Source organism: Gossypium hirsutum, chromosome A08 (genome assembly GCF_007990345.1).
Source record: "Gossypium hirsutum isolate 1008001.06 chromosome A08, Gossypium_hirsutum_v2.1, whole genome shotgun sequence".
Taxonomy (NCBI): Eukaryota; Viridiplantae; Streptophyta; class Magnoliopsida; order Malvales; family Malvaceae; genus Gossypium; species Gossypium hirsutum.
This window is the reverse complement of record NC_053431.1, coordinates 7,151,186-7,173,898: the sequence shown is the minus strand read 5'-3', so window position 1 is coordinate 7,173,898 and position 22,713 is coordinate 7,151,186. Positions and strand designations below refer to the sequence as shown.

Here is a 22,713-nt window from a genome sequence, read left to right as displayed (position 1 = left end):
ATGGTTTATCAAATATCCCCACATTTAAACATTTTCTTATCCTCAAGCAAAATCCTCAACTCACAATTAAAATTAAACTTTCTCAATTCATAATTCTTATCAATAATGTTTTATCTAATTCGTAAATAATTACACATTGATAATTCAACTAAAAGACCATTAAAGATTCAAACAATCCAAGTCAAACTTTTATTTTAAAACATGAAAACATAGGTATTTCCCTTATCTAAGTAATTACCTTTAATTGAAAACCGACAAGAATTAACATCCTTACTAAAAATTCACTCAAATCACTCAAAGTGTTTAAGGTTTAAAAATTAAGCACTCAAAAGTCAAACATGAAAAGTTATTACCATAGGCTTGCATGAAAATCAAATCTCCACCACTATAAAATGAGATGATACACAAATCAAAATGTCTTTATAGGGTTGTAATGAAGCACGGTTTAAAGGTGTGAATAAAGGTTGAAAAAGAAGGCTAGAATCGAGATTGAATTGATCAATTGCCTAACTAGAAAAATAAGCTAATGCTGAATAATTACATCAATCGAAATTATTAAAGAATAGCAAGAGCTTCTTCACAGAATATGAAATTAACTACTTAAGCTTAGAACAAAGAAATAATAATAATCAATATATATGTATATATATTTTGACTTTTTTTTGAATGAATAATAAGATAAAATTAAACAATTGAAATAACATAACATAGTTAGGCAGCTAACCAAATCAAATCCCGACAAAAAGGGAGTCAATAAAAAGGGAACAACAAATAAATAAATAAAAAGAGTTACGGGTTAATATTGATGGGTGAATCAAGAAACGATTTGTTAGGCTCAAAGGAGTTCACTAATGGTCAATTATGAAGGTAGGCTTTTTATGGGATAAGTGGGTTAAAACCTAGGTGCCTTTATCATCTCAGTATATTAAATCAAATGTGTGGTCTTGACATATATAATCGAAGCAAGTTCTAGAATAACAAATCAATATTGACACATTCATAACCAATAATAAAGTGAGCAAGAAAAAAAATGTATGCTCTAAAGGCTCAAAATCTCACAAAAATTATGGCTTTTGATGTCAATCTTGCAAATTTCAAACTTCAAAATAATACTTCAATTTAGGGAAACAACCTAAAATTTTTTTATTCTGAAAATAGACTTATAATGCTTGATTCTCTAGTGTCTTAAAGTTTAAACAATCAATGCACAATTACCTATGAATTTAATCTAAAACACATCAACGATAATCATAAATTAATAAGAATTCATTCTAATAGTAATGTGAGAAAATTACTTAAACACAAGACATAATTCAGGGATTTTCTAATAATTCTATAGATAACCTCCCCACACTTAAGATGTACATTGTCCTCAATGTACAAACATATATAATCACAGTATAAACAGAATATCATAAGAGAGGGAGAAAATTGAAACTGCCCTGAATATTGGATGAAATCTTCAGAATAGTGAAAAGTGGAATTGCAGTCAAATTTAAATGTAACTCATGATTCCGAGCAAACTAACAAGAAAATAAACACAAATAATAAAGAAAATTAAAAGGTTATAACTCGATTAGAAACAACCATAAATCTTTCAAAAAATAATAATGAAAATAAGTTGAAGAGAAAAAAAATAAAACAACTAAAACAAAATTAAAAAGAAAGTTAAAAAAATAAAATAATAATAATAATAATAAACTCAATAATATCAATAAACTTAAAAGGTAATTGTAATGATAATAGCAAAAAAAATACGAAAAAAAAGAAAAAAATAGGAATAGCAAAATAAAAAAATAATAAAAGTATATAAAAAATTAAAATATAAAAAAATTAAAAATATAAGTATAAGAATACTAAATTAATTAATTAATTAGTAAATTAAAAATAAATAATATAAAAATTAAAAATAAATAAAATAAAATAAAATTGGGGTGATTAACCCAGTTTTCACATGGCCATGGACATACCCGTGTGTCCAAGCCGTATGGGTCACATGGCCATGTTGCCAGGCCGTGTGTGCTTTCTTTCTCTTCTCCCACGCCCATGTGAAATCCCACACGCCCATGTGCCCAGGTCGTGTGCTCTACACACTCGTGTGGCTAGGCCTTGTAACTCTCTGACTTTGAAAAAAATTAGCTCCAGGTTTCACAAGGCCTAGGACACGCCTGTGTGTCCAGGCCGTGTGGCTTACATGGCCATGTCGCCAGGCCGTGTGTGTTTTCTTTTGCTTTTCCCATGCCCATGTGAGATCCCACACGCCCGTGTGGCCAGGCCATGTTGGTCAAAAACACTTTTTTTTTTAGATTTTGAAAATTAATTAATTTTTAAAAAAATCTTGAAATAATTTTAAGAAAATTAGCAGTGTTAACACTCGAGTTTTCTCCCGAGAAGTGCTTATTTAAAGTCTAATCTTAACTTAGCTCGTATTCTCACGGTTAAGGTGGTTCACGGAGTTGAGACTCCTTTTTCTCACTATCAATTCTATTATTAACATAAGGTTTTAGCCAAGTAATATTTACCTTAAAAGTGCCAAATTTAGAATGATTTACCTCGACTGTACCGTATGGGAAAATATTCAGTACCGTAAAAGGAGTTTCTCCATTTGCATTATGCTCTGAAGTGGCGATTCGAGGGTCCGTTTTATCCAACAATACCTAATCCCCAATCTTAAATTAGTTTGTCTCATCCTTAAGCTCGTGATGGAGTCGCTTTGGTTCATCGTGTATTCTGGGTTTCTCCTTGACGTGTGTCCGCCATTCATCTAGTTTATCGATTTGTAATCTTCTTTCTTCAGGATTTGTTCTGTTTTTGTTATGTAAACTAGACTGTGGCTCTATCACGTTTTTTCGAGGTGTTTCCTGCAAAGAATGTTGAGCTACGAGGTTAATAACATTAACAAAGCTCGTAATATCATCTCGATCACTAGATATCCTAACAGAATCACGAGCTTGGAGTTGAATCATGTCATCACCTACACGAAGTATTAACTTACCTGTACCAACATCTATGATAGTTTTAGCAGATACCAAAAAAGATCGTCCTAAAATCAATGGTACATCACTATCCTCATCAATGTCTAGAACAACAAAATCAACTGGGAAAATGAATTTATCAATTTTGACGAATACTTCTTCAACAATACCCTAGGAAATCTAATTGTTCTATCTGCCAATTGAATGCTCATCCTAGTTTGTTTGAGTTTCCCAAGACCTAGTTGCTTAAACATTTTGTAGGGCATGACATTAATATTAGCCCCTAAATTAGCCAAAACATTATTAACACTTAAACTACCAATTAAATAAGGAATAGTAAAACTCCCTGGATCTTTCAATTTTTTGGGTAGTTTATTCTGCAAAATGGCTGAGCATACTACATTTAGCTCCAGTGCACGTGCGACGAATCATCTAACTTCCGCTTATTTGCTAAAAGCTCTTTTAAAAATTTAACGATATTGGCATCTGCGAAAGAGCTTCAATAAACGATAAGTTAATATGTAATTTTTTCAATAGTTTAAGGAATTTACCAAATTGTTCATTTGCGTGGTCTTTGCTTGTCGCATTTGGACATGGAACATGAGGTTTATATTCCTTAATGACCTGTTTTTGCTCGTTGTGGCTCACCTCAACCTTACCTTTACCTACAATATCTTCTTGTCTCGATTTTGGTTCATCTTCAACTAACCCTTCTTCATCTCGAACAGTAATCACATGAAGTTGCTCCCTTAGGTTAGTTTCGATATTTCTCGGTAAGCTACCTTGTGGTCATACTGAAATCATCTTAGGAAGTTGACCAATTTAATTTTTGAGCCCTTGAACCGAGATGAATTTTGTTAGCATCTCCTCAAGGTTTGACTTCTTTTTCTACTGGTAAGGTGGTTGTTGGAAGCCTGGAAGGGGTTGCGATTTTTGATATCCTTGACCACCCCACGGGAAATTGGGATGGTTCCTCCAACTAGCATTATAAGTGTTACTATATAGATTATTCTAAGGTCTAGAATTATTACCCATATAGTGGATCTGTTCGTTCTGTATGCTACGGTTGTAGGATGGATATTCTATGTTGTTCATTCCTCTTCCATTTGCATCGCACTGCATTTCCGGATGTACCTACGTAGAAACACATAAACCATTAATATTTTTATTTAAGAGCTCTACCTGGTTTGATAACATGGTGACCACGTCGAGGTCGAAAACACCGGCTGCTTTATTAGGCTTTGTCCTGATGACTTGCCACTGATAGTTATTCAGTGATATCTCCTCTATGAACTCATAAGCTTCCTCAGGTGTTTTATTATTTATGGTACCACCAGCAGCTGCATCGATCATCTGCCTAGTTAAAGGGTTCAAACCATTATGAAGAGTCTGAACCTGTAACCATAGAGGTAACCCATGGTGAGGGCACCTTCTCAATAAGTCTTTATACCTCTCCCATGCATCATATAAAGTCTCTAAATCCATTTGCACGAAGGACGAGATATCGTTCCTCAACTTAGTTGTCTTAGCTGGTGGAAAGTATTTAAATAAAAACTTCTCGGTCATTTGATCCTAAGTAGTGATGGACCCTCGTGGTAAGGAGTTCAACCACTGCTTAGCCTTATTTCTCAACGAGAAAGGGAATAATCGTAGGTGAATGGCATCGTCAGAAACGCCATTTATCTTGAAAGTATCACAAAACTCTAAGAAATTGGCCAAATGAGTATTTGGGTCTTCATCTTGCAAACCATCAAACTGAACAAACTGTTGAATCATTTGTATAGTGTTAGGTTTCAATTCAAAATTATTTGCAGCAATGACAGGTCTAACAATACTCGATTCAGCCCTAGTGAGAGTGGGCTTAACATAATCATACATAGTATGAGGAGCAGGATTCTGATTTACAAGATTAGCGGCAACTACAGGAGGTAACGGATTATTCTGATTTTCAGCCATCTTCTCGGTAATATTGGTATCGTCCTCGTGCTATTCCTCTGTATACTGTAGACTCCGCCTTATTTATTTACGATTTCTGCGAGCTGTGCTTTCAATTCACTATCAAAAAGTAAAGGTCCTGATGGATTTCTTCTAGTCATAAACTACAAGAAACTGCCAGAAGCAAACAAAAGAAAAAAAATTAGTAATTAAAAATAAAACTAAAACAAAAATAAAATGAAATAAAATAAAAATGGCTAAATTAATAAAAATCAAGCATTCCTAATATCTTAGTCCTTGGCAACGGCGCCAAAAAACTTGATGATCATTTTATGAATCACTAAACTAGACTACGATCACGACTAAGGCAAGTGCACCTATCAAATAGTAGTATAGCTATGGTGAGTCCAGAATATCACATCCACAAGGACTAAAAGTACTAGTATTAACTATCTTTCTATTATTTAACCTAAAATAAAAGGAATTTATTTTAATCTAAAAATTGACTAAACTAATTAACTAATGAACGCGACAGAGAGTGAAGAAAATAATCGAATAAACCAAAGATAAAGGCAATCCCCAAGTAAGAATCCACCTAGACTGCACTTATTATTCCGATTCTGAATCAAATGATTTATTCACTTGTCTTGATCCGTAGAAATCCCTAAATTATGTTAATATCTTTTTCGAGACTAAGAACAGCTGACTCTAGGTTAATTAATTGAAATCTCTTTCTAATTAAAACCCCTATTGTCGCATTAACTCGATCTATGGATTCCCTTATTAGATTTGACTCTAATCTGGCAGATTTATGTCGCATTATTTCTAGGGTTGCATGCAACTCCGCTTAATTATGATAGATCTACTCCTAAACAGGGACTTTTGCTCCACTGAATAAGCACATCAACTTGAATTAATATCCTGAAAATATTAAAATAAGAATTAAGAATACATAATTAAGAACAAGAACAAGTGTTTATTATTAAATTCAGAACATTAAATAATAAGATCCGTCTTAGGTTTCATCTTCCCTAGGTATCTAGGGAATTTAGTTCATAATGTAAAAAGAAGACATCTCAAATTTAGAAAAACAACAAAACATAAAAAACCCAAATAAACTTTGAGAGAAATTTGAATGGAGATCTTCAATCTTAAAGTGGATCTACTTCTGAGATGATTCTAAAGGCTTCCTTCGAGTAATTTCTGCATTCTACTCTGCGTGTCCCATTAGATCTTTTTCTAGTATGTATTTATAGACTTTTGAATGCTTAGAAACCCTAAAAATTGACTTTTTTTGCGTGTTTGGGAAACAGGGAGTGATATCGACACGGGCTGCAATATGGGCTTGTGGCCTGCCCGTGTGGATTACATGGGCGTGTGGCCTGCCAGTGTGGATCCTGAAAACTCCGATTTTGTCCCCTTTTTCGCTCCTTTTGCTCCCAAATGCTCTCCTAAGTATAGAAACATGAATTTAAGGGATTATGAGCATCAAATCTACTAATTTACATCATTAATTATCCAAAAATATGCCAAGCATGGAATTAAAATATGTTACATTTTTAGTTTATCAGATGCCAAAGCTTTTTCAGTTAAAAGTAAGAAACATAGAAAAATTTGACTTCAAAAATTTTCTTAAGGTTGAAGATATTGATACTTTTAATGCGGTGTAATATTAGTTATGCACTTGGACAATGTTGTTGTTATCATGTGATGTACTACTAATTATGCATTTGGATAATATTATTAATTTCTAGTATTAATTGTGGTTTGGAAGCTAATTTATAATTATTCAATCATTGTTTTATTTTTTTATAACACAATTACAAATAATTTATTTGATTTTGGTTGTTTTCAATTTATAACGGTTAATATTCTAACTTAATAATTGAGTATTATTATATTTAATTTGATTATTTATTTATAAATAAATTGTAATAGGCCCATTTTGCCCGGGCCCATAAAAAACAAAAAAAACCAAAAAAAAATATATTTATAAAACCAAACAAAAATAAATGAAAGACCAAATTGTTCATAGCGCCAAAGTCCATTTACAAAACCCAAAACTAAAATGAAAAACAATACAATAAAAGTCCAATAACTCATGAGCCAATTGAATAAATCCTCAAACCTAATAGCTCAAACCCGAGGCCCAATACACCCAAAAATAATTTTAGCAGCCTGAGAATGCCAGAATCTTCTGGAATAAACTAAAGGGTCGGCTTCCCACGAGGGATTCTCACGCACGTCTGCTTCCGTACATCCCAGGTGCGCCTCCGTACATTCACGTCAACGGAACCTACAAGAAAGAAAAATAAACAGCAAAGGAAGGCACGAGAAAGAGGCTAACAGAAGTTACAGCGATTGACAGCAAGAAAATGTAATTTTATTTTTTTGATTTTACTCTGTAAATCTGGCTATAAAAGCCAACGAATGTACCTGCAAAAAACTTACGCACACTGTAAGCATACACTCATACACTATACGCATATTCAAAAAAAAAAACAATTTCTGGAAAGGTGATTTTCCTTAGTCTTTTTAATTTTTTTTTCCTGTTATTTTCATTTATTTGCCTGCCATTGTTTGCATTATCTGCGTTTCAAAACAAAGAAGAGAGAAAGGCAAGTCTTACCTTGTGAATCAGCCCTTGACCTCTGTTCACTTCGTTGAAATCAAAGTTGAAAGGGGGATCCAGGGGTGTCACTAAGAGTTTTATTTTTTTTTAAGAAAGGAAAAATAGAATGTTTTACCTGTTCTCCTTGAGCAGGGCCTTTGACGGCTTCTGGGCGGCGTTGGTGCACCACCGATCACCAAAGAAAATGATGGATTTGGAGGTCGCTGGAATGAGCCCTAACAAATCAATTTTAGGGCTATGATTTCTGGCCAAAATGATGGCTGCGTTTGGAAAAGGGAATAGGAAAAGAAAGGTTTTGAAAACCTGTTAATAAAACAGTGCCATTTATAATGGGAAAGGTCCGCGCGTTAACCCATTTAGCAGGCCGGATCTGCGCATTTCCATTCTAAAATAGGGAATTTGCGCGACAAATCCTTCCCTTCGCGCGAAGCCTTCAATTTGCGCCCTATTTGCTTACCTTGTTTTTTTAAATTTGGCCTTATAATTTGTGTGCCTTTTCACTTTGGTCCGCAGTTCAGTGCAGCGTTGTGGCGCGGGATATTTCCAATTTCAGTCCCTGCACATTTGTGCGCATGGCACATCGATCCTATTTTGCAATTATTTTATTTGTAAATTGTTCTTCTTGCTTCAATTTTTTTAATTAAGTCTTATTTTTTTTATTTTAATGCACATACATTTTCTTTTACATGTTTGATTGTTGGTTGCAATATTTCACGTTGCTTTGATAATTGAATGTTATTTTAAGAAAATTATTATAATCTTTTCTCGTTTATTCTATCATTTTAATAATTAGTGTATTATTTGTAATAAAATTCATTTTAATTTAAGTATGCTATTAATTTTATGTTATTTTATAATTTCTTTTGAATTTATTCATATACTTTAATGTTTATATATATATATATTTTTGAGAAAGTCATCTATTTTATGTATCATTTAAATTGTTATTAAGCATATATCTAGTACTTACATGCATTATTAAAGTCATATTTTTTATACATATAGTTTTTAATGAACTTGTATATAATTGTGTTTTTAAATTTATTACGTATATAATCCATGATAAAATTAGGTTAATCTTATAATTTATATTTTAATTCAATGATATTTGACATACAATTATTTTTAAAATTTCTTTATATATACATTGCCCATATTAAATTATTTTTACTATAGTACATGTTATTAATTTCATAAAACTTTATGTAAATATTTTTCTATGTATATATCTTCCTTTAAAGTTATTTATGTGTATAATATATTTCTTTTAAGGACCATATTTTAAATTGTACAAATTACTTATTGTATATATTTTCATATTTTATTATCCTTATGTATGTATTATTTATATGTACCATCAATCCAAATCAATTTTTTACATGTAAAATTATGTTATATATCGTTTGTTTCAAAATTCCCTTCATAGATATAGTTTTATAAATATACATCACTAAATTTATGTATTTTATAAATGTAGTTTTTTTACCTTTTGTGTATATGATTATATTTTTAAAATTTGTCACATGTATAATTTATATATGTACTTAATTTTTCATACATTATTATCATGCTATTTTTTCAAATAATTATTCCCAAATTTATTTATATATACATTATATCTTATTATGTATTTTGTTATTCTTTTATGTTTTATATATTATTTAAGTTATCATGCATATTGTCATTTTTTAAATGAATTTGTGTTTAATATTTTGCATATTATTTGATTCAAATGTTTTATTTCAATAATTATATATTCCTAGTTTTTATGTAAATTAATCTACTCATATAGTATGTATATTATATGTTCATTAATTCGTAATTATTATAAAATTGTCTTATACTACATCCTTTGCTAATTTCCGCTTTATTTTGTACATGTTTTGTGGGTCGTTTTACATTTATTGTTGTGGTATATTATTTAGTCACTGTTTTATCAATTGTTCTCCGTTCATGATTAAGAATTTGGTTATATTTTACTTAGAATCGTTGTACATAATTGTTGGATTTATTAAATTGTGGCTTATTGTATCATATTATTTCCTGTTCATTGATCCTTTTCTATGTAAATGTTTCGATACAATACATTAAGTGTTCTACCTTTTTTAAAACAAATAAACGTGTTTGAGCGAATTTTCAATTTTCCTTATTATTCAAAAATTTTGAAATAAGGCAATATCCAATATTTGGGAATTCGAAAAATCGTGCTCAATCGTGCTGGGTATGATTTTTTTCGGTGAGTTAAATATTTGGATAACCTTTTATAATTTTAGTGTACAAGTTTTCAAAAGTCAAAAATCAATCGTATTTTTAAAGGTATAAAAGATCGTATCCAATCGTGTTGAGTATGATACTGCATATATTTGAGACGAGAGACTTTTGACAGTTAACTTAAATTATTTACACATTTTGAAGAACCATGCTCTGAAAGTTTTTTTTTCCCTTGAAAAATTTTGATATAAGGATAGCATCGAGTCAATATGGTACCAATTTTTTGGGCGTAATGAGGGTGCTCACCATTCTTAATGCGTAACCGACTCCCGAACCCATTTGATTTTTGATTTTATAAACCAAAATTATTTTCAATGGAACAAAACATTTTAGTAGGTAGCCCAATCACACCTAAACCAATAGATTGGTGGAGACTCTACATTTCTGTTTTAAAAAAGTCGATCCCCATTATTTTCAAAATAAAAAGGGTTTCGACATAAATCATTACAATATATGTAAAAATAATTTAAAATATAAATATATTAATATATATAAATTTATTAATATATGTAAAAATAGCTTTTCCGAAAAATATTTTTAAGAAATCTACCAAATAACAGAAAATATTTTACACAGATTCATCCAAACATCAGAAAAGTAAATCATTTCCAAAAAAATAAAATCATTTTCCAGAAATTATTTTTCAAAAAATATTTTAGTGACAAATAAACGGGACCTAAATTTCACTTTATTTGATCACAGCATCAACAATTATAAATTAAATTTTCAAGAATGAATAAAATACTCGAAAGCTAATATTCCACTTCACGCTCAAATTACTGCTTCACTCTCCCTTGGTGCACTCCATTGTTGAGCCTTTAAATTCAGTAGCCATTTAATATGGAAGACCGATTCTTGAGCCCACAATTTATTGCCAACCGTTTGGGTTTATTATTAGATTAGACAGGGTTTGATAAACTCGGATCAGCCCAAATCAAAATTAAAACCCAAACGTTGGTTCGTCGTGAGACTGTCCTCAGCTAAGCTTAGGGTTGGGGGAGTGAGCGGAGAGTCCGGTTTCGAATTCGCTTCTTCTTCTTCTTCTTCTTTGCCTCTTGTCTTCACCTCTTTACTCAGCACCACCAGCGCGAAAGTTCTTTTTGAATTTTCTTTTCACCATCTTTGATTCGTTTCTCGCTTATCTTTGGCTTCAATTTTCTGGTAATTAGTTGCTTCTAACTAATACCCTAAATTGATCTTGATGAAATTCTCCATTTTATTTCCCTTCCCCTAAATTTTAACTTTTTTAGCGTTATGTTCTGATGATTGATTGAGCTTCTGTTTTATTCATCATATAATACTTAATTCAAGCATGATTCCTACCCCGTTTCTGTTTTTCTTTTTTCTTTTTTGTTTAAGTTCATATATACTTGAATTATTTTCCTAATTTCTTTTTTCTTTTTTTTTTCTTTTAATTATATTTGATTTAAATTTGAACTGTTCTTTTGCCTATTAAATAAAAGAAGTAACTTTTACACAAATTTTATTATCAACAGCACTAGAAATTTTTATTATGAAATGGGAATTTTGGAATTTCCAGTTTGTTTAGGGTTTTATGTCTGTTTTATCTATACATTTGTCTATGTTGTGTTAAAATACATGTCAAACTTTAGCTTCTTTGGTGATTGCTGAATTGTGTTGTTTGTTTCTTATTCAAAAAAAAAAACAGTGAGAAACCATGCCGAAGAACAAGGGAAAAGGAGGAAAGAACAGAAAGAGAGGAAAGAACGAAGCAGACGATGAGAAGCGTGAGCTTGTCTTCAAGGAAGACGGGCAAGAGTATGCCCAAGTGCTTCGTATGCTCGGCAACGGCAGGTGTGAAGCAATGTGCATCGATGGTACTAAACGCCTTTGCCACATCCGCGGGAAGATGCATAAGAAGGTATGGATTGCTGCTGGTGATATAATTCTTGTCGGCCTTCGCGACTATCAAGATGACAAGGCCGATGTGATCCTTAAGTACATGCCTGACGAAGCAAGGCTATTGAAGGCCTATGGTGAGCTTCCGGAGAACACCCGTCTCAATGAAGGCATTGTTGATGAGGAAGACGAAGGCGGTGTAGATGATTATGTCGAGTTCGAAGATGAAGATATAGATAAAATCTAAGGTAACTATAATGGGGTCATGCTTGAAGCCTTGTGTTTAAACTGTTAGAAACAGAGAGATATACTGGATGCTGTGGAGATATATGACTACAGTAAGTGAGATACCTGCCATAAGTCATAAGTTAGACATTCTATAAATGGTGAAGGTGACATTGTTAGATGTGTATGTTGTTAATTTCATTGAAACTGAAAGTGTGTTTGAATTCTCAAATTTAATTTTCATGGCGATAGTGTAAGCTTATTGTCAGCATTTTGTCGTGTTTTTGTTAGATGTAAACATAAGGGTATTTTCTAGGTTAAAAATGTCTATCACCATCCCTGTCAGACAAGTACAACGGTTAATCTGCAAAATGCCTGGAAGAATCTCTGGCATCTACGACTGTCTTTGAATGATAACTCTTGCCCGTTTTGTGTCTATCACAGTGAAACAGCTGAGCACCTTTTCCTTCAATGCCAGGCTGATGGGTGCTCTCATAAGAATCAATGACTTCTATCAGTCTATTCTTCACTCTTTCGACCTTGATCCTCCACCAGCACCCTAACCTCGAATTCCAAGAATTCTCAACATTGGTCAAACCATTGCAGGATGGAAATTCCATCCAATTGAGATATCCAGCACCTCCTTCAATCGATCTCCATTCAACAACACAACATAGACAATTGGAAACTCAAGAAAGAGATTAAGGTCTGTTTAGCATTATTTCTTAGAAGTAAGCAAGATTATTTTTTTGTTTCAAAAATGTTTTTAAGAAACAATGTTAAACTGCCCTAAAACAATGTACAGCTTCTGCTTCCAAAGTCTTTATTAGCTTCACCTGCTATAAATTTGTGTTTTTGCAAATGTACCCAAAATAAAAAACTTCTAGATTAGTTTAATATATACTTACTATTTTTTAACAGATTAAAATTTCTTTTAAGTATTTTTAATTTTTAGTTCATTTAATTTTATTTTCAAAAATTGTTAAAATTATTTTATTATATTTATTGATGTGATATTTAGAATAAAAAAACTCACTCAATAAATATGCTATAAAAAAATAGCGTTAATATATTAATATTTGATTGAGCAAGTACAGAATATATTCGATATAAGAATATTTATTTCTTTTTAAAATAAACCATACCATTAAAAGATAACTAGTATGTTGAATCAAACTTCGTGTAGGATTGATTATTTATTTGTGTCAAATTATAGGGTAAAAATTTAAAGATTAAAATATACTCTGAATAAGATTTTCAAGACTAAATCAGTGGTCGAACTGGACAGGCCATTGAATCTTATTGTTCGATTAAATAAATCATTAAAAAAGATTAAATTAGTTTTTTAGCTTGTACCAGTTAGCGAGCAAAACACTTCGATGCCTCTCTCTGGACCGTACCATTGTCAATTTCTGGTCTAGTTTAAACAACTATAGCTCTGAGTTTCTATACACTTCGTATATTTGAAATTTAGTCTCTCTACTTTTATTTTTAAGAATTTAATACCTCTAATTTAAATCCTGCTTTCATATTAAATATAACCTAGTAACATTTTAACCGAAAGTTAACGATATTAGTTATTTAAATTAATTAATAACATTATAAAAATTTAGAGACCAAATTATGTTAAAAATTAAAGTATAATGATTAAATTTAAAATTTAAACATAATAAATGAGTCAAATTGAAATTTAATCATTTATTTATAATGAAAAAAAAATAGTAAACCCATGTGTCAGTGTTTGGACCTTCCTTTTATATGGAGTTACTAGTCTGGTCTATTTACATTTTGTATTGGGTTAATTATTTGTTTGTATTAAATTATAGAGTAAAAAAATTAAAAGTTAAAATATATTTTAAGCAAGTTTTTTAGAACCAAATCGATGGTTAAACAAGTCAAGATAATTGTTCGTAAGGTTGAACTAAATAAATCATTAAAAACCATAGAAATAAAAAAAATCTGTTTAATCGATCTTTTAGCCTAGTTCAACTAGTTTGTATCAGTTTGAAAGTCAATCGGTTTGATGCCTCTTTCTGAACTAGTACTCGGGTCGACCGGCTAATCCGGACCTGTTCAAACAATCATTACTCTAATTCTCTACACATTATAAACTTGGAATTTAGTCCTACTTTTATTTTCAATAATTTAATCCTTGTATTTTTTAGATTTAAAAATACGTTTTCAAATTAGATATAACAACATAACATTTTAATTGAAAAGTTAATGATATTAACTATTTGAAATAATTTATAATAATATAAAAATATAAAAATCTAATTATATTATAAATTTAAATATAAAGATTAAATCTTAAATTTAAAGATAATAAAAAGACCAGACGAAAATTTAACCATTTTTATAAAATAAACAAATGGAAAAGAAAAAGAGCATGATGCGTGTGCCACAGGTGTCATGTATCTTCCTTTTATATATAGATATAGAGATTCTCCCATAAAAAAATTATCGATTTAAAGATTAAATACCAAATAAATTAAAAATCTTGAAAATCTAATTATATAGAAAATAGTAAAATTGGAGGTTTCTTTTTTGATACAATGCCTAAACTCTCATCAACCCTTAAATAAGATGATAATGCATTTCAGCGCACTGGCAACAATGCTGACGCCAACTTAGCTAAAACTCAATCAGCAAACTTGACATGTTTTGACTTGGCTCGATTTGTCAAGTTTTTTGGGATTTATATAAGTTATGGCTTTTGAACTTGGTAATTAAGTTCACTTTGGTACACTTGAACTTGATAACTAGATCCATTTTAATCCTTAATCTTGAAAAAAATATAAAAGTTTGACGATGCGGCACTTCGAGATTGCCAAAATCTCATAGTGTCATATTCAATGTTTTAATTGCCAAAATCTCATAGTGTCATATTCAATGTTTTAATAATTGGACTAGTGGTTGAATAAGTCAGACCACATGTTCTCGATTCAACTAGTTCGATCGTTGGACCAAAATTAATTAGTTAATTAATTAAAATATCATAAAATTTTTAAAAAATTAACGAATATTAAACCGGTTCAACCTATTCAGCTATCAATTTTTGTCTCGATTTTTAATTTTTTACCAATTTTAAGCAGTTTCCAAGTCAATTGGTTCAATTCCTTTATTCGAACTGTTATATTTAAGATACATGATAATAAAATTTATACTAATATTTGTTCTAACAATAATTTTTTTGAATAATCTTATAGGTTCTGATCATATCTACTCGGATATACACAATATCTAGAATTACCTTTAACCCCTCCCTAACCCATAAATAAAAGGATGATGCGCTTCAACGCATTCGAACTCACATACTCCTGTATTGATAACAATACCCATACTAATAGAACTAAGACTCAATCAACTATTTTAACAATAATTATATCTAAAAAACAATTAAAAGTTAATAAAGATAAAAATTATCATTCTATTTTGATAGCAAATATAGAAAAATAAAAGGCTAATATATTAAAATAACCTCTTAAATTACTGTGCATTGTTAAAACAAGCCTTTATATTATTTTTACAGTTAAATAAAGTCCTAATTATGATTTTTATCTATGCCTTCATTTTAATATTAAAATAAAATTTTAATTTAAACTGATTTAATATTGATGTAAATTTAATGAAAATAGTTAATTGATAAAAATAAAATAATATTTTTTGAAAGTAAAAGTAAAATAATATTTTAAATATTTTGAAAGTGTTTATATATATGGTACAGTTAAATAATCTTTTCAAAATTTTAATTATTCGTTTAAATTTTATTTTGATGTTAAAGTGTATATAATTTCTATTGCATAAACAAAAATTCTGATAAGAGCATGAAATTTAAAATATTTTTTTAATATTAAAATAATTTATGGGTAAAACTCATAAGTTAAGGGTTTATTTAATTACTAGAATAGTTTAAGGGTTTGTTTAAATAAAGTGTAGTAGTTTAAGGGCCTTTTTAGTATATAAGCCAAAAAAAAATTTGTAATCTATTAGTCGAGTAAGTAAATTAATACGTAATTTCAGGTTAGGTCAAGGTGAAACTATATTAGGAGTATATCATATAGAGATTAGGTACTGTTGAGGGGAGTCGGCTCTCTTTCGGGAGAAATTTTCGAAATATAGTTCGTTGAGCAGTTGATCCTTGAAATAGTAGAGGTATTATGCCCAAGCTGTCTATACTGATTTTAGCCCAGAATTTTGTCTCCTGACTCCAAGGAGAGCCCAATGAGTTCACGATGTTAAAGAGTGCCTTGGTAGTGTTGAAAGCCCAATACATTCACTATTTGAGGGTCTAATTGGCTACTCAATAGACGACACTTTGAAGACTTATCTTGAAAGAGAGATAACCCCCTCAATAAGTGGCAAAAGAAAACCTGCCATGTTGCCATCTTTATTCCCATTATAGTATTTTTCTATGTTAATTTTACGGTTCATATTCGAAGCTCATGACATTCTGTCTCAACATTATCGTCTCAAATATTTAAACATGTGTCTTTTACACAAAATTTAATATATATATTTTTTTGGTGAAAAACAAATTCAATATTTAATTAAATGTGAATGGTATCAGTGTGTGAAAACTGAAAAGTAGCATTATATGGAGGAAGTAAAGTTTTTGATAACAAAATGCTGAAAGGAAATAAAGAGTAAATTTCTAAATTACGAGTTGCATGCGATGTGGCGCAAAGACATAACAACACAGGAGTTGTTCCTCATACTTCCAATTTGCTGAGATCAGACATTGGGAAAACCAAGTTGACCTAAACAGTACAAACAAAATTAAAGAGTGGGACTAGTAAATTGGGGGGCATTGTGAAACTTGTTCTAAGCTCCTTGGACCTCACCTCTTTCACTCCACATGCCTTTACTTCCTACTCAAATATATTATATCAGAATCTCAAAAATTTCAACTTAAGCCTTACATTGCCGAGTGGCCACCGCTTTTTTTATGGAGCCTTGTTTTGTTTGTTTACTCAGCATGTATGCGGTTCGGTGATATATCATATTTATTATTATTTGCAGGTAAATATAAATTCCTTGCACTATAAATAGTCCTCAACCCAAAGCTCAAAGTTATACCTACTAGGACTTGTTAAATTTTGTGAGAAATAAAAATATGAATTTCAAGCTGTTTATTTTCCTAGCTCTTTTCTTCGCACTTTTTTTCATCTCCTCGCCTGCAGTAGCTGAAGTATCCAAAGATGAAACCACTAAAGGTTACTGTCTGTCTGTTATTTAATATACTGAGATGCGACTGTATAATGTTATATATTCGCAGTGAACGATGGCTCATCATCTTGTTCATTGATTATATTCAGAATTATATACTTTTAGAACATCAAGTGTGAGTATCGAGTTCTAGTGTAGTAATGGTATTTACAGCAATTTATGAGTGCAAATACCGTTGTTATAGCCGATATTTTTGTGGGTGTTGCAGCTTTAAGGGTAGGCGACTACCCTGAGTAAGTAATAAAATCCGGAAACATTGATTTTGATCTAATGATTCGTTGATTGTTTTAGTAGCATATGGCTTTCTACGGTTAATAATCAGCAATGTTAATGGAACGTGTTGTTGCAGAGATAGTGGCTGAGCAGTTCAATCACCAGCCAAACGAGGTGAAGGACCTAGGAAATAGTAATGAAGGACATGGTGGAGGACAAGGCGGTAGTGGTGGACATGGTGGAGGACAAGGTGATAGTGGTGGTGGAAGCGGAGGAAACGGCAGTAGTGGCGGTGGTAGTGGTGGACATAGAGGAGGACACGGCGGTAGTGGTGGTGGTAGTGGTGGTGGAGGCGGAGGACACGGCGGTAGTGGTGGTGGTAGTGGTGGACATGGTGGAAGACAAGGCGGTAGTGGTGGTGGTGGCGGAGGACATGGTGGCAGTGGAGGACATGGTGGTGGTAGTGGTGGTGGCGGTAGTGGCGGGCATGGTGGAGGACAAGGAGGTAGTGGTGGTGGCAACGGAGGTCATGGTGGTAGCGGTGGCGGTAGTGGTAGACATAGTGGAGGGCAGGGAGGCAGTGCTGGTGGTGGCGGAGGACATGGCGGTAGTGGTGGAGGTAGTGGTGGGCATGGTGGAGGACAAGGAAGCAGTAGTGGTGGTGGCAGAGGACAGGGAGGCAGTGGTGGAGGCAGTGGTGGGCATGGTGGAGGACAGGGAGGTACTGGTGGCGGCGAGGGAGGACATGGCGGCAGTGGTGGTGGTGGATATGGTGGAAGACAGGGTGGTGGTAGTGGTGGTAGTGGTGGAGGACACGGAGGTAGTGGTGGCGGCAGTGGAGGACATGGCGGTAGTAGTGGCGGGCATGGTGGAGGAAAAGGTGGTAGTGGTGGTGGTGGCGGAGGACATGGCGGTAGTGGTGGACAAGGAGGTAGTGGCAGTGGTGAATATGGTGGAGGGCAAGGTAGTGGTAGTGGTGGACATGGTGGAGGACAAGGTGGTAGTGGTGGTGGCAGTAGAGGACATGGTGGTAGTGGTGGCGGTAGTGGAGGGCATGGTGGAGGAAAAGGAGGCAGTGATGGCGGTGGCGGAGGACATGGCGGTAGTGGTAGAGGCAGTGGTGGACATGGTGGAGAACAGGGAGGTAGTGGTGGCGGCAGCAGAGGACACGGCGGTGGTGGCAGTGGTGGATATAGTGGAGGACAAAGTGGTGGTAGTGGTGGACATGGTGGAGGACAAGGCGGTAGTGGTGGCGGCAGTGGAGGACACGGTGGTAGTGGTGGCAGTAGTGGAGGGCATGGTGGAGGAAAAGGCGGTAGTGGTGGCAGTGGCGGAGGACATGGCGGTAGTGGTGGATATGGTGGCGGACAAGGTGGTAGTGGCGGACATGGTGGAGGACAAGGCGACAGTAGTGGTGGTAGTGGAGGACATGACAATAGTGGATATGATGGAGGACAAGGTGGTGGTAATGACAAATATAATGGTGGTCGTCGTGGCAGCCCTGGCGGCAATGCATATAATGAAGTTAATCCATGATAAAATTTACATGAAGAAAAAATATAAATATATAAAAAAATTTATATATCTGAAGAAAGGTTTTACCTTGTAATAAAATAATATGTATAATGTACTACCTTTAATTTAATATAAGTTCCTTTCAAGTTTTCTCTTATATATTAATTGTGATAAATTGATGATACTCAAAAACCAAAAAAGAGTTCTCTAAACTTTCTTATCATTCACTTCTCAATTTTTAATCTGTATGAAAAGGAAAATAATTGCAAATATAGTAATTAAAAATTATAGTGATAAAAGTTTAACCATTTTTTAGGTGCCCAAATTAGGGGGGTTTATTTATAAATTGTAATAGAAACACTATATATTTACAATTTTTTAATTATTATTTTACAGCTGAAAAATATGTAAAAAAAACCATTTTAGAATATAATGTAAAAAATATAGAAATGAATGGTAATTTTTCAAACGAATATGGTTTTTTTTAAAAAAAAGAGTAATTTATTTTAAGTAGTGATTTAAATTGATTTGTTTATCGATTTTATATAAAAATTAGATAAAAAAAATATTATTATAGGTATATTTGTTATTTTTTAAAATAAATTTTTAATTTTTTTTTAAAATTGATTTGGTGCTGGGTTAACGTGTGACACTAATTCAATAAGAGATTTTATAATAATATATAATATAACTATATTTATACTATTATTTAAGTGTGCAATTGAGTTGGTGTAATAAGTCAACTCGACACTAACTCTATTAGGTAAAGTATTAAAAATAAAATTTTAAACAGCTAATAAATATAATATAAAAGATGTTTGGGTAAACTATAAAAATGTCACTAAACTATTGTTTTTGTTCTATTTTGGCCACTGAACTATTAATTTTTTTGATTTAGTGGGTAAACTTTCTCATTAGTTGTTGTTAGATGAGTAACGAAATGTTGATAATTTACTAACCCTATGACATAGAGAGAGTTTTTCTAAACCAAGGGTATTACTAATAACTATTTTGGTACTCATAATTTGAGTTAGAGTAAATTTGGAAATAGACATTTATATATGATTTAAATTATGCACTGGTTAACAAATTTTAATTTGTTACGAAATAAGTTACTAACGTTATTGATATGTAACATTTTGATCACTAAGTTATTAAATATATAACAATAAGTAGACATGACATGTTAAATAACCATTTCAGACAAAAAGTTCAAGTCAAGTTACACATCTACTCCCTATACTTTTCCTAAAAGTACATTATAAAACAAGTCCTTTTTTTTTTTTGGTTTTGTGCTATTTTGTCCTATTAATTCCATTTAATTTTAATCACTTAATTATTAATTTTTCGATTTCCTCACTAAACTTTTTAAAATTAAATATTTCAATCACTCTTATGATAGTTATCGTTAGATGAATGACGAATAGTTGACATGAACATTTTATATGTCTAATAATAATTTTAGCCATATAATATTTATACATTCGGTTAATTTGATCCTATATATAAAAAAATAATCAACAATAACTCTTAGATGTTTACAAAATTTCTCATTTTAGTTCAAAATTTTAAGAATTCAATAAATTCAGCTCTCATTGTTTACAAAGTTCCCGTCTTTTCAAATAATTACCAGCTGCTGCTGGAGCACTAAAGTCGATTGCTGTTCATTGAAAAGAAAAACAAAGAGGAGGAAGAAGAAAGGTTTTGATTGGATTCACTGAACCTTGATTTTCATTGACAAGTAATGCTCTTTTGACGCCATTTTTGACTGTTTGAGCTTCTGTTGTAATAGCTCCTGACCCTTCTAAGACAAGTTTGAAATTGCTCTACCTAGCTTCTTAGTCATCATATAATTGCCTTTCCACTTAATCAAACGTTTCATTCCCAATTTACTCTAGAAGATAAATAATTAAATATTTTGTAAATGTTGAAGACTAAATTTATTAAATTTGTTATATTTAGGATCGAATTAATAAAATGTGTAAATATTAGAGAGCTAAATTTGTTATTAAATTAATTAAAAAACCACGTTAGTTTTCTATTATTCATCTAACTGCAATTAACAGGAAAGTAACTAAAATATTTAATTTCAAAAGGTTTAATGATTAAATCAGAAAAATTAATGGTTGAGTTATCAAAATAGAATGATGTCAGTGGTTTAGTGACTATTTTTGCACTTTACCCAACGAAAAATAATAAAACTGCTTAAAGAAAAAGTATAGGGATTAGATATGCAATTTGACCTAAAATTTTTATTTGAAATGATTACACATCATTAATATTAGTAACCATTGCATAACAATTAAACTTCGGTGACATAAACTACCAAGGAAAGTATAAGGTTTTCTGGACCGTACCAATAAGCTAGATCCATACTTCAAGTTGTTTCATACCATAAATAAACTCGAATGCTCAATAAATCTGTTAGACAAGCAACTTTACATCTTTTACAACCAACACAGTTTTCTATTCTTAGAGTTTGCTTAGCTTTACTTTCATCTCAAAGTATCATTTTTAAAATAAAAAAATACAGAAAAAAATGTCTTCTCTCTATGAAAATTCTGGTTCTGAAAAATCCATTGCGGAGGAGTTGATTTCTAAAAAGGTTTGATTCAGAGCAGAAAATGGTGATACAAGTAATGACATGATGATCAATCTGTCTTCGGAACAACCTACCTCGTGGAGAGATAAGCTCGTCGGCCAATCATCAAATGATGCCTTTAATGGATCAGAAGGAAAAGAAGATCTTGATATATTGGATGGGGACATTCAGAAATCAATTGTGAATGGCGTGCCTTCTATAACTTTCTCGGATAGGATTCACTAAATCCTCATTTAAGGTATGTAGAATACCGTGATTTTAAAATTTCTTGGTTGTAATATTGGATTTTTGGTTTTATAGAATAAAATATATAACTTGTGGAGACCCTCAGTACCTTTACATATGATGGATATTAAAAAAGGATATTTTCTGGTCAAATTTCAAAATAAGTTGGATTGTAAAAAGGCTTTTTCTGAAGGTTCTTGGACCATTTTTGGCCAATATTTGATTATTTAGCCTTGGACGTTAGCTTTTGACTCCACACATGCTTACCAAGTGTTGTGATGGCGTGTAGCAGATTTCCTAGCTTACCTAGTTACTTGTACAACCATAAAATTATTACAGAGATAAGGAAAATGGTTGGAAAAGTGATCAAGTTAGATATGAACACTGATAGCAGAGCTAGGGGGCACTTTGCTAGAATGGCAGTTTACGTTGACTTGGAAAAGCCTTTGGTTTCCCAAATCTTGATCAATGGTCAAAAACAGAATGCGGAATATGAATATTTATCTACAATTTGCTTTCATTGTGGGAAGTATGTCATGTGGAAAACTTTTTGTACCTTTAGAAATTTTGGTCTCAATGGTGAAAAGAAAAATGACATCGAAGAGTCGAAACACGATCGTCGACGGTTCAGAGAAGAATGACGAAAATTATGGGCCGTGGATGATCGTAGAAAGGAAATCAAGGCAGAAATTTAGAGAAAATATGCTGAATTCATTAGGTAATCAAGAGAGTGAAAGGAAGGATCTCGTTTTAGGATCCTAAATAATAGGGATTTGCACAAAGATGTTTACAAGGGAAATTTTTCTGATTCTTGGCGTTCTAAAGGGAAAGAAATTATAAATGGAAATTTTCTCAGGAAAAAATCTGTTTCCCATCATAACGACAGAATAGAATTAAGTAAAAAAAATAGTAACAAAGGCAAGTTAAAGGAGGTGGGCTCTATTATTGGTCTTGGCTCGATTATTAAAAAGAAATTTGGGCCAAATGTGGGGTCTAGATTGACTCTCAATAGTATTAATGAAAACTTACAG

The 22,713-nt window shown here is 32.0% G+C and overlaps 2 protein-coding genes, 1 long non-coding RNA gene and 1 other non-coding gene across 5 annotated transcripts; 3 read left to right on the top strand and 1 right to left on the bottom strand.

Moving 5' to 3' along the window:
* Positions 1-4,386: 4,386 nt before the first annotated feature.
* LOC121205769 (small nucleolar RNA R71) lies at positions 4,387-4,493 on the top strand. The gene has a single exon (XR_005900844.1). It is a non-coding gene; the product is annotated as a small nucleolar RNA R71 (small nucleolar RNA).
* Positions 4,494-6,921: 2,428 nt separating this feature from the next.
* LOC121204931 (uncharacterized) lies at positions 6,922-7,859 on the bottom strand. The gene is made up of 2 exons (XR_005900071.1): positions 7,658-7,859; positions 6,922-7,206 (listed from the first exon to the last, which is right to left on the bottom strand). It is a non-coding gene; the product is annotated as an uncharacterized lncRNA (long non-coding RNA).
* Positions 7,860-10,739: 2,880 nt separating this feature from the next.
* LOC107950009 (eukaryotic translation initiation factor 1A) lies at positions 10,740-12,720 on the top strand. 2 transcript variants are annotated; one of them, XM_016884761.2, is made up of 3 exons: positions 10,740-10,974; positions 11,483-11,921; positions 12,343-12,720. In XM_016884761.2, exon 2 carries the CDS (start codon positions 11,492-11,494, stop codon positions 11,918-11,920), a length of 429 nt encoding a protein of 142 aa, XP_016740250.1. In that variant the 5' UTR covers positions 10,740-10,974; positions 11,483-11,491; the 3' UTR covers position 11,921; positions 12,343-12,720. The 2 variants fall into 2 exon arrangements, with proteins under 2 accessions (XP_016740250.1, XP_040931705.1); XM_041075771.1 differs by having other exon boundaries at positions 12,215-12,720.
* Positions 12,721-16,954: 4,234 nt separating this feature from the next.
* On the top strand, positions 16,955-19,012 carry LOC121204930 (glycine-rich cell wall structural protein-like). The gene is made up of 2 exons (XM_041075770.1): positions 16,955-17,114; positions 17,477-19,012. Exons 1-2 carry the CDS (start codon positions 17,015-17,017, stop codon positions 18,874-18,876), a joined length of 1,500 nt encoding a protein of 499 aa, XP_040931704.1. The 5' UTR covers positions 16,955-17,014; the 3' UTR covers positions 18,877-19,012.
* The last annotated feature ends 3,701 nt before the right edge of the window (positions 19,013-22,713 follow it).